The sequence below is a fragment of the Lichenostomus cassidix genome, chromosome 5 (assembly GCF_008360975.1).
Source record: "Lichenostomus cassidix isolate B80296 chromosome 5, HeHo_3.0, whole genome shotgun sequence".
Lineage (NCBI taxonomy): Eukaryota > Metazoa > Chordata > Aves > Passeriformes > Meliphagidae > Lichenostomus > Lichenostomus cassidix.
In genome coordinates this window covers 57,320,241-57,332,805 of record NC_139486.1, presented here as the reverse complement: position 1 = coordinate 57,332,805, position 12,565 = coordinate 57,320,241, and the positions used below count along the sequence as shown (strand labels likewise).

The following is a 12,565-nucleotide window of genomic DNA, read 5'->3' as shown; positions in this document are numbered from 1 at the left end:
TTTCTTGTGAAAATGTCAATATCTATAAAAATAAACCTCACCGTTCACTGGATTCTTGCTGCTGTAAGTCTGTGTTTTTCCCATATCTAATTTATCTGACTCCAGCACTTGTCGCTGTCTCTGCACAAATTTGGGCAAAACGCTCCAACTCTCCGTGCCTTAGCTTCCCTTTTCCAAAAGAGCAATTAAAAGATATCAGGCTTCAAGGGACGCATTGAGAAGCTACATAATCTATGTTAGTACAGCGCTCTCTGACAACACAAAAGAATCAGCCTTTTTAGTATTATTAAAACCAGAGCTTCCCCACGGCAATAGTGCACCAGTTATCTCACTGTGGGACTTATCTAAAGCCAAAATGAATGCCATCGAAAGCTTTCTCCCCCATTAATGGGGTTTGAGTCAAAACCTGTGCGACTGGCAGGCAACTGATGCAGAATTGCTTGGGTTTTGTTTTGTTGGATTGATTTAATACACTGCCAGCCTCGTGCTGATTTGTCCTGCAGAGCACAGAAATGCTCTGTGATGCAGGCAATGCCCACCAGCACAGGGATTACCTGCTGCTGAGCTTGGCCAGCAGCCCTCCCAGGGACTGCACACAAATGCTGCTGCATTTCAAGGCACCTCACACTAAATGACATTTCCCTTCACAGCTCTGGGAACAGAGCTGGTATTGACTGCAGCTCAAACAAAGGAGTCCCACTCAACACTGGGAGGAAAGTCCTGCCCTGCCTTGTAGCACTTGACATTACAGGACTCAGGAAAGGAGTGATCAGCGTGACAGTATTTGCTGTCTGTCACAAGCAAAGTATCACCCATCCAGGTTGTCTTACCAACAATTTCCAAGTGCATTTGAAAGTGCCTGAGTGTTGTCCTGGAGAGGTGCAGTGAGAAGACAAGCACCTAGATCACCATGAGGCTCCTAGAAGGATAATGGCCTGTCTTCAGTGTGTAGTGACAGAGTGGATTCCAAAGAAGGGAACATATCTTGGTGCCAAGCAGAATCAGGGGGGTCCAAATCAGCCTGAGGTCCTCAGCCCCAGTCAGACCTTTTGTGCTGAACATCTGATATCCAATCTACAAACAGTGACCTAACTATGATCCCAACCTCATAGATATTTTCATCCTTTTTCTTGAAAAGTTTGGCAAGTTTGCTGATGACACAGAGCCGAGTGGTGCTTGCCAGAGGGAAGGGATGCCATCCTGGGGACCTTGACAGGCTTGAGAGGTGGGCATCTCAGAACCTTGTGAAGTTCCTGCACACAGGTCAGGGAATCCCAAGCACAAATAGATTCTCTCCTGGGGCAGAGAAGGGTCCCCAGGAGAAGGCCATGGGTGTGAGAAGCTCAGCACAACCCAGCAGTGTGTGCTGGCAGCCCAGAAAGCCACCCACACCCTGGGCTGCATGAAAATCAGTGTGACCAGCAGGCTGAGGGAGGTGACTCTGTCCCTTTGCCCTAGCAGGACATCACCAGCAGCACTGTGCACAGCTCTGGGGCCCCAACATGAGGACATGGACCTGCTGGAGAGTCCAGAGGGTGCCACAAAGATGCTCAAAGGGTTGGAGTTGTTCAGCCTGGAGAAGAGAAGGCTCCTGGGAGACCTTCTAGCACCTTTCAGCACTTAAATAAGACCTGTAAGAAAACTGGAAAGAGACTTTTTAACAGGACACATAGTGACAGAACAAGGGGCAATAGCTTAAGAATGGAAGAAGGGAGGTTTAGATTGGACATTAGGATGAAACTCTCTACTGTGAGGATGATGGGGCCCTGGCACAGGTTGCCCAGAGAAGCTGTGGCTGCCCCATCCCTGGAAGTGTCCAAGGCCGGGTTGGATGGAGCTCTGAGTAACCTGGGACAGCGGAAGGTGGCAGCGGGAGGTAGAACAACATGATCTTTAAGGTCCTTTAGAACCCAAACCATTCTATGTTTCTATAAAAAATTACATCGTATTAGGCAAGTGTACTGGATTTGTGTGGCCAGGTTTCGGTGCCTGGTGGGGCTACATGGGTGGCTTCTGTGAGAAGCTGCCAGAAGCTTCCTCCATGTCCAGCAGAGCCAAGGCCAGCTGGCTCCAGGATGGACACACTGCTGGTCGAGGCTGGGCCAGTCAAGAATGAGAGTAACACCTCTGATAACAGATTTAAGAAGAAGAAAAAAAAAAAAAAAGTTATTGTAGAGATATAATTTCAGCCAGAGAAGAGCAGGGTGAGAATATGTGAGAGGAACAACTCTGCAGACACCCAGAGCAGTGCAGAAGGAGGGCCAGGAGCTGCTCCAGGCGCTGGAGCTGCTCAGTCACAGAGGGAAGTGATGGAGAGGCTTTGGTGGGTGCCAGGAGTCCAGCCAGGGTCACCCACTCCAGCAAGATCCTAATGATATCCTTTAGAACAGCGAGATCTAAAGAGAGCTCTTGCCCAAAACAACCCTGAAAACTATCTCACCACAGAGCTGCCTTCAGACTCATATTTCCAGCCAGGAGGTAAATCTGTGAATTCACTAAGCCCAGCCCATGGCAGAACAGCTGTAACATTTGTTTACTGACCTCCCTGGACACCCCAGACCCACACAGCACTTTGAAAGGGCAAGTGCCACACCAAAAATAACAACGTTGCTTTCCCGAATGCTAATTCAGCTCGCCCAGAAGAAACAGTGGAAAAGAAGGTCAACAGATTAGATTTCAGGAACAGCACTCTCTTTCAAAGAGTGACCATATTATCAATGGTCTGCCTAAAAGCTTCTGCTCAGGTCTTTTACAAACACACACGGTGATTCTGGATGTGAGGGAGGCCAGTGACACGCCCTTTGAGATTGTTACCTCACCGTGGGGAAACCTGCTGCATTATTAGCATTATTACGGGGTCAACTCCACCACCTTGAACCTGACAGCTGAACCCCAGCGACAACACTACAAAAGCATCAATTTTAGTAATAGCAAACAATTTGAACGTTTGTTCTAACCACAGCAGGAAATTTCTGCAATTGAGTTGCCTTTCAAAGAAAGGGGAGGGGAAGAAGGGAAGAGCAGGAGAAAGGGTTTCTGACTTTTTTCCCTTGGAAATGAGATTTCTCAGAACTCTGATGTTATTCTGTGCTTTAGGCACAACTTTTCTAATAACATGCTGCAGAAGGGCTTGCTCTGAAAAGCGCATTACATTCAACACTGAATGCTGCCCCAGAAACCACAGGATGGAAGGGAAGGGCTTATGGGATAACCTGTCAAAATCATTAGGTTTTCTTAACTCCTCTTCTCTACTCATACTGTAAATTAAATTACAATATAATCTCAAGACTAAGATTTATATTCTAAGACATTTTCTAAATCATATATTTCTATTCTAAGATTTCTAAATAATATATTTCTATGTATCATCAATTTTTTCACAAAATTAGAATACTGAACTATGCTCTGAAAATACTTCCTGTTTCTGCAGTTTTAAGTGGCATTTATTAAAAAAAAACCAAAAAAAAACCCCACACACACACAAAAAAAAACGAAAACAAAAAAACTAACTTATTCTCTGAACAACTGCAGGATTTAAGGAAGTTTTCAGTGCTCCATGCAGCCCCAAGGAGAACATTGCAAAGTTAGTGATTATGTTTTAAATGGTTATCACAGGTGTTAAAGGCCAGAAATCTTTGTTGTGATCATGGTGATTGTCTAAATAGAAAATGCCAACACCATGCAAAAGGAGATGAAACCTACCCACACTGTTTTCTCTTCGTATCAGCATGATATATGTAGTCATTATAGATAATTTATAGCTTATTAAGATGGGGGAAAAAGCATTTGCATACTTGATTCAATGGAAGTGAGCTATAGAAACTATATATTCTGGTTTCAAACTACAGAAAATCATATATATGAATCTTCAGAATCATACCAGAGAACAGATGCAGCCCATCAAAAATAAAACTATTACATTTTTATTATGTAATTTATAATGCTTCAAAAAGCATAAAATGAAACAATGCACTTCTGAAGCAAACTCCCAAACTGCTATGTTAGAAGAAAGCAACCCAAGAGAACTTCTTTTTCCACAAGCAACCAGGGTAAAAGCCTGTGGGAATCAATCAAATGCTTTAAATCAGTAGATCCCTGCAAATGAGAACATCTGGAGCAGCAAATCTTGCTGCCAGTTTGGGAATGGACAAGGCTGTGATTTACTAGAGAACAGATAAACAACCTGCCAGTGTCACAGGAAGAGACTGAGAAGCAGGTTCCTATTCAAGGGTAACTTTTTTAATAAAACCATCTTTCACTCAACAACTTAATTAACATTCAGAGCACAAAGCTCTAGGAACAAGTAAGCAGAAAAACACTAATGTACTTTCCTTGGTGAACACAGGTTGAAGTTATTACTAGGCTGAATAATCTGTCACAGAATACCTGAACATCCCAGGTCTTTTGCTAATGTGAGACTGAACACTGATTATTTATTAAAATAGTCACTGCTTGATTTTAAGTTGTAGCTGAATGTATAATACAATTGCAGACTTCACCCAGAATATAGTTTTAGTCACTCTGTCCATTTTCTATGCAATCAGCACATCTTCCAACTGATAACCACAGAAGTTCTTGCTTCACAGTTGGAAACTATTATCCAAAAATTGTTCTGGGAAAAAGACTTTCAGCAATGTCAAACCAGTAAAAATTAGTTTAATTTCATTAAGATGCAGTATTTTAAAGAAAACACTGGAAGCAGCATATTTAAAATCCAGCTATATCTAAACGGATTTTATTTTGCTCAATTCAAATTGACATAGCATTTCACTCATCACCCCATTCCTTTTTATAAAGATAAAACACCTTCAATATCAAATTGAAACATTTCATTCAGCTTAAAAACTGGTTCTGATTCATGCCTTCCATATCCAACTGCTTTCCACCTTTTGAAAGCTGCCAGTGCTGGAGGATCAGCCACCAAGGCCACCATGCCTGCTCAGCAACAGACACAACCTGCTCAACTGCACATGATTTTGTACCTTGATGAATTAGGCTTCCCAAAACAGGATACCTCCTGCTCTATGGAGTAACTCTGCTTTGGGGTGAACACTGTATAAAATACATGCAATGTGCCTTTGGCACTTACATCTGAAATTCCATCTTTATCCTGAACCTATCAGAGCCTTACTCCCCCCCCCACACAACTTTAACCAGAACACCAATCCTTCTCAGGCTTTCAGATCTGTCTCCAAACACATGTTCAGTGATGAGAAAATTTCTCATCTATTTTGTTGGAATAAAGAGTAGCAAAATTTTAAAAACCCAAGTAACAGCTACGGTCCATTGAGCCTGCTAAGCATTTAGTGTCAGTATAAGGAGAAATTACTTAAGTATTTGCTGCCTGACTTTTTTTTATTGTTTTTTTTTAATCATTGCTATTACTGCTAAAAGTCTGTATAAGCATAATGCGAAATACAAAGAGAGGATTAGTGTTTCTATTGCACAGTATTTATTTTAACTACATTTAATATTATAACAAAGAATTATTCCTAGATACAACAAGCAATGAACCAAGTTTCTCCTGATCTGTGTAAAGCACTTGCCCTGCTTTTTAACTCCAATGTCAGAAACGAACTCTTTTTTCCAAGACAATAAACCTGCAAGAAATAACTGTCTCCCTCATCCTATTATTTGTTCTTATACCTGCTCTGGGTTTTTTGCGTGTATGCACTTTAAGTGAATGTTCCCCCATCACTGTCAAGCAACTTGTCTTGCTACTTCACTCTTTTTTAGTAAATTGCAAATACCTTGCTTTTCATACCCTTTGCATGCCTAATGATAGTGCCTCACTGGAAAGAACGGCACATTAGGAAATCAGTAGTGCATACATGGAAAAGCAAGAGTCAGATTATCAAAACCACTCTCCCCATCACTGTGAAGGCTGATACCTCACACAGCACAGAATTTAAGGTCTGAATCTGTCATGTCAGATTGTAAAAGATCAAGAAAAACTGAAAAGAGACAGATTATACAGGAATAATGACTCTTCGGGCAAAATAAAAATCAGCTTCCTGACAGCTATTTAGTATCAGTTTCTCTCAAGGGGTGGGCAGGACTTTCCTACAGTTTCACATATTACATAATATTAGCTCAAAGACATGCTGTCATCATGAAAGTCAACATTTCCTATGACCTTCCCTAAGGAGAGCATGCATTACAATGTAGTTATTCCAGGCTGGAAATCATTCTCACATTGAATACTCCTGTGCCATCTTTCCACTTCAGAAAACAGCTCATCCAACACCATTCTAAACACGGTATTGTGTTGAGCTGCCTTACATCCATTTCAATAAACCTGCCTGATATTTTCCTCCTCTGCATGACAGGTGCACCATCAAAATAATCCCAAAATCAGACTTTCTGGAACGCTGTGATTGAAAGATGTTGTCCAGCTAGGCAGAGTTGGGATGAGCAGTCCAGCGGCTTCTCACATTTTTCTGAGATTGCCAGAGAAGGCCCCTTAAAAACTTCTAAACAGAAATGAGACCTACCCACCTTCCACTAAGAACTTTTAGAGCTCATTCTGCAGATAGATATTTTTAAAAAATAACTAGATTTATTGTCTAATGCCATCACATTTGCACCCTTTTCTAAACATAGTTCTTGAGACATTAATTCTCAGCATTAACAACATTTTCCAAGCTGCCTAACAATAACTGGGCTTGGGAACTTTATACATTGCAGTTTTCCTTCCGCAGATTTGTGTATGTTCTGTGCAGAAAGCTCCTCCTCCTGGGTAATTTCTCGTGTTTCCATCCACTGACCAGCTCCAGACCAGAGCTGATAAAGTCTTATTGTTTCTCACCACACGTGTGATCTGATCTCAGCCTCTGCACCTCGTGCAGAAGGCAGATGTGGGACACAAAGGGACCTCAGTGGGTACACCACAGGCCTTCAGCCACCTTCCAAATTAATCCCAAAGGACCCATAGCGGGGAAAGGCACTTCCTACCACTTTTATCTACCCTAACTTTCATGCTGGCAAAGGAGCAGCTGGTGTGTGGCATTTGGGAGCAGATGGTAAGTCACACACAGAAGACACAGAGTGTAAGAGCTGGGAGTGCTAAGAGGGTAGGTTACACACACCAGGCACAGAGTGTAAGAGCTGGGAGTGCTCAGAGGGTAAGTTACACACACAAAACACAGAGTGTAAGAGCTGGGAGTGCTCAGAGGGTAAGTTACACACACCAGGCACAGAGTGTAAGAGCTGGGAGTGCTCAGAGGGTAGTTACACACACCAGGCACAGAGTGTAGGAGCTGGGAGTGCTCAGAGGGTAAGTTACACACACAAAACACAGAGTGTAAGAGCTGGGAGTGCTCAGAGGGTAAGTCACACACATCAAGCACAGAGTGTAAGAGCTGGGAGTGCTCAGAGGGTAAGTCACACACATCAAGCACAGAGTGTAAGAGCTGGGAGTGCTCAGAGTGTCAGTTACACACACCAGGCACTGAGTGTAAGAGCTGGGAGTGCTCAGAGGGTAAGTTACACCCAGAAAACACCGAGTGTAAGTGCTGCTGCTGCAGCTGGGGCTCACCTGTGCAGGAGAAGTCATCCACACGGACATACCCAGCGACACAGTCACAGCGGTAGGAGCCAGGCAGGTTAACACACACGGTGTTGGCGTGGCAGTAGTGCATCTTGGCAGCACACTCATCGATGTCTGCAGGGAGGAACCACGCAGGAAAGTTACAGTCAGACTTGGGGAAATGAGCAACGAGGCATTAGAGAAAATAAATTCCATTTACAACTCCAAAGGCAATCTGTTGAAACACTAGCAGTAAAAAACAAGGCAAATTTAGTAAAAAGTGTTCCTTAAAATAGAGCTAAAACTCCTGTATCATAGCAATGTGTTCCTTCCCACTGGTCTTCACGAAATGCTATTTCTTTTTTAATTCTGGAAAAGTAACACATCCATTTGGGGAGTTTTTTGCAATGTTAAAAACCAAAAACAGATGCAATTTTCAAACACACAAAACAGTGTCCAAGTATGCAGCAGTGAAAATCCCAACTCTTAAAGGCACAGTAACTCTGTACAGCATGATCCCAGTTGCAGTGCTGCTCAGATTGTTTGCCAGGACAATGCAGGAGGAGATTCCACTGTCCAGCTGAACAGCAAGGACTCTATACCTCAGGATTCACCCGAGTGCTCTGGCAATGCCCTGACACCCAGTTCTGCTGCGGAGTTACTCCCCAGGGCTCTGTGTCACTGCCACATGCCACACAAGCAGCAGAGTGAACCAAGCACCTAAGCCCCTTTCATGGTTTGCATCGTGTCAAAGCAAAAAAAAAGATGATTAAGGAGCAGCAAATATTTGACCCTGTGTCTCTGCTTAAGCAATCTCTATTGCGGCTGCAAACCCAAAATCCAAAACTGTTTTCACAATAGTGATTCAAACCTATCATTCACTTGCCTGTTTAAATACCTCAAAGCTCTGTGATATTGTAAACTGCAAAATCTTCCTCCTTCCTTACCCACAAAACCAGACATTATACCAAAGAATTTTCCTTATTTCTTTTCTCAGCAGGGTAGATTTTCTGCTTAGCAGCACAGATTTTACATGAAGTAATTCACGGTTTTCAAAATATTAATTCTAGTGTTACATACATCCAACAGAAAGAAAGATGAATCACAGATGTTTTTTCCTCCTCTGTTCTTTTCTGTTATTGATTGCTTCCACTCTAGAAAGGTATCAATTGACAGGCCAGCTGAAGAACCTCCTGGGCTCATGGAGCTGGTCTCCTTCCACACCCCTCTGCACAGCCACCTGCAGTCCCCCTTCTCCCTCCACACACAGTGCTCATGGAAACACAGCAAGTGATTAGCCCCAAAACATCAGCAGCCAAGCCCCAGGATGTGGGGGAGTTTAATTGTGCACATGCTGAGTTCTTGCTTACCTAAAACCAGGTACCTTGTTTAACCTTCCTAAACTGCAGCAGCTGCAGCTGAGATACACCCCCATTTTCCAGGCTCTGAAAATGAAACACGTGCCAGCTACACTCACACTCCCTACACTCCAGACATCTGTCCAGCAGGAGCTACCAGCTAAATCTCTTCATGTTGGCCAGCAAACAGCTGTCAGTTGGCAGCAGTTCCTGACTGCTGCCAACTTGGGATGAATGAGAAATGATGGCCCGCAGGCAAAACACTTTGTATACCACTGCAAACACCTTAAACTACCTCATTCTTCCATTTCTGTTGTTTCAGTCGCAGTACCACTTGATGAAATGAATTTTAAAAAGTCAGGAGCATCGATATATGAAAGATAAAAGCCAGGAAAAATCCTCCCACATGTCTTGTTATCACACCACTGAGTGCTCGAGCCACTTGGGAAACACTCAGGTGTTGACGTGTGTTCACACTGATCTGCTTGCAGACTATTTTTAATAGGCTTTTGGAGCATAGCTTTGAGGAGTTTTGTTCTTGCATATCTAATATATTTCCAGCATAAAAGGAAAAGGAATGAAAAGATGTCTGCAAAGAAAGCAGGAATGTCAAAACAGCAACCAATTCACCTGAAAATTAACCTTGTGCACTACCCTTCATCTCCAGATCCCTCAATACACTTCTCTTTCTTCCCCCAAGGGGAAGTGAGAGGATTAAAAGTCTCAAAGGTGAAGGAATTTGAACTTTGATTCATTGCAAGAAAGGCCCAGATTGCCCTAACAAAAAATATGAGAATACCCAGAGAGATAAAAAGAAAATTCACAACCTATATGAAAATACTGCCATGGGAGAATATCTCAAAAGGAGACTAAGGACTTCAAGTGACTATAAATAGAAGAATTGAGAAAAATTGGCACTGGGTTACTGCAGAAGTTCCAGAGCCCAGGAAGAAAAAGCCTGGGCCTAACAAAGGAAGCAGAAGCAAAAAAAGATCTGTCACTTCAAGCTTTGTTCATTTATTTAACTGTCTTTGCAATCTTTAAGGGTTGCATTTTCCACAAACCCTTTCAGCACTTCAGATTTTCTTTTACCTTTGCAGTATTAGCCTTCTACTAATACATGCATTTTCTTTAGAGAGAATAATATTGAGAGGTCAAAACTGGCAAAAGAATTTTCCTATTAAAGCCTGTAGGGCAACGCTAAATCTGTTGCTCTGGACCAGAATTCTACAAATTCTTGTAAAAGGTTAGGTATTCATCACAAAAAGCTTTGGGTTTTTACTTAATATTGTTAGAGTAAAATCCATAAAGCACACAGTGGTATATATCAGCTCAGCTGTAATGGAACTCAAATTGTGATTCATGTGTATGGATTGCTTGTCGCATTTGAAATATTAAAGCTCATCTTCTAGTGGTCTTTCGAGGTGACAAAAATACATGATTTATGTTTCTCTCTAGGCTGGTGAAGTAGTTTGTTTTTCTTTTAAAAAGGTATACTTATGGTCTTCAAAATGAGACTTGACACAGCATAATTATCATGCACACATCACCAGCTTCCATCTCCATAAACTCATGCTTTGCTACAGAGATGTTTGGGCTCTCCAGCTCTCAGCCAGGACTGTGGGGTGGGTTGTTTCGGGAAGTGCCTGGGATCCTGCTGGCTTCGAGTGTCCCCTCAGCTGTCAATGAAACAGGCTCCACTGCCTGTGCAGAGCTTTCTTTACAGAGTTACTCACACACCCTAGAGTTAATGAGCTCTCACCATCACTCCGCACTGCAATAAACAGTGTTTGTGAAGTGAGAGGCAATGATACAGGATAATACCTCTTGTTAGTTGTGCCAGTGTGCTCAGCAATGCTGTGAGTATGCTGGGATAAAACACAAGGAAAGGATCTCAGTGGAGATGCCTGCTCAGCACCTGACAGGAGATTGGCCTCACTGCATCCCCTCACACCAGCCAACCAAAAAACAAGCTGGGAGGGAAAGAAAGACAGTACCGATGGTGTCCAACCCATGGCCATGGATAGAGTTTTTCTCATCTGCAAATGTACTGTACAAACTGTCCAAACCACTTCACTCTTTTCATGCCTGACTTAGAATCCTACTGCTAAGTACCTGTAATGCTTAAAGATGACAATGAGAAACCAGATCATCTCGAGCATCTCTCTGTTGTTTGCCCTCTCCTAGAAGTCACACCAAACCAGCCCAACCAGGCACAGTTCCTATTAATGGCAATAGCAGTTTTGCTCATTCACCCAGAGGTGAGATGGACCTACTATTTTTAAACTGTTAGTCCTGTAGTAACCATGAGGAAACCATTTTGAAACAAAGCACTCTCTGCCTCTGGAATTTTACACCACTTTTTGCTTGCACTTAAGAGTAATCCCTTTACACATTAGCAGTGTCATCATGCTGTTTGGGGCTTCATTTTCAGTTTAACTTCTGAAAGACAGTGACACAAACCAAAGCAAAATGAAACAAACTATGAAATGTTACAGAGCACTAACAGATTACATATCTGTATCAGAATCACTTACTGTATTTGCAGCTATCTCCCAGTTACTCACTTTCTGGCTGGGGAGTATATTTCACCAAACTAAACTAGAATTTTTGGGAACTCTGTAAGGAACCAAAGGCAGAAGATCAGAAAGAAGGGGGGGAAAGAAAGACAGCTTTCCAGAAAGCTCTGATGTCTAATTCATTATTATTAATGGAGGGGGGAAGGGAAGGATTCCCCTCCCCTCTTTTTATTCAAGCCAATACTATGCATTGACTTGAACTGTATTAAACCCAGATCAAAATAATCCGGGTTTTTAAAAATGTGGAATCAACCAGTGTTACTATTTAAGTAATATAAAATCTCAGAGTAAGTTCCCAAGCAGATGGAATCGTACCAACAACGTTTCCAAAACAGCAGCACACAGCAGCAGTCGAGTGTAAGACAGGCCCTCAAATTTCAGCCACCCTCTGCTTATGCAAAAATGAACACATGGCACTTTCACTCCACTGACTTAGCAGCTCCCTATATTCACTGGTACTCCAAATCCCCCCTGATTCTGTCCTCTCCTGCTCTTACCTCCTTCCCACTGTCAGACTTGACTTCAGCTCCAATTGCCTTTCTGTTTTTCCTTCTCACCCTCCCACTGCCTTCCTGCTCATCTGCCTCATGTGCCTAACGTACCCCACACCTGGTTTTCACCTTTAGCACTGGCTGGTTCCTCACACTGTGCCCTTGGGGAGCCATAAAGCATCAGACACAGCTGTCAGCAGTTCCCCATGAACTGGCAGCAGCTCAGCTTCCCCCAACTGCCTGAGTAAGAAAAGACTAATTACTGGCTGCAAATGTTTAGGTTCGTCTTAAAACTGTTTACCAACAACTGTTTACCAGCTTCCTTGGCAGCAATTCATCTCCTCCAAGGCAGGGCAGCAGTGCAGCTCTCTGCCTTGGGGATGGAGCTGCTGCCCATTGAGAGGCAGGGAAAGAGCCCAAAACAAGAGCAGACAAGCCAAAGAAAAAGGGTCTATTCCAACAAGGCTGAGAAATATTACCCTAATGTCATTAAGTAACTAACTAGTGAAAAATGCCTTCATAAATTAGGGCTGGTGTAGCATCACCTGGGAATCCATAGGCAATAAAATAACCATCAATATAATAATATCAGGAAGTATTATCACTGTG

The 12,565-nt window shown here is 42.8% G+C and overlaps 1 protein-coding gene across 6 annotated transcripts in view; it reads right to left on the bottom strand.

The window, feature by feature from the left end:
- NELL1 (neural EGFL like 1) overlaps positions 1-12,565 on the bottom strand; it is a 273,189-nt gene that overhangs the window by 137,809 nt on the left and 122,815 nt on the right. For all 6 annotated transcript variants that reach the window (XM_085063246.1, XM_085063242.1, XM_085063245.1 and 3 more), the window contains one exon: positions 7,538-7,663. In XM_085063246.1, coding sequence (XP_084919372.1) covers positions 7,538-7,663 — 126 coding nt within the window. The remainder of the gene's footprint in view (positions 1-7,537; positions 7,664-12,565) is intronic.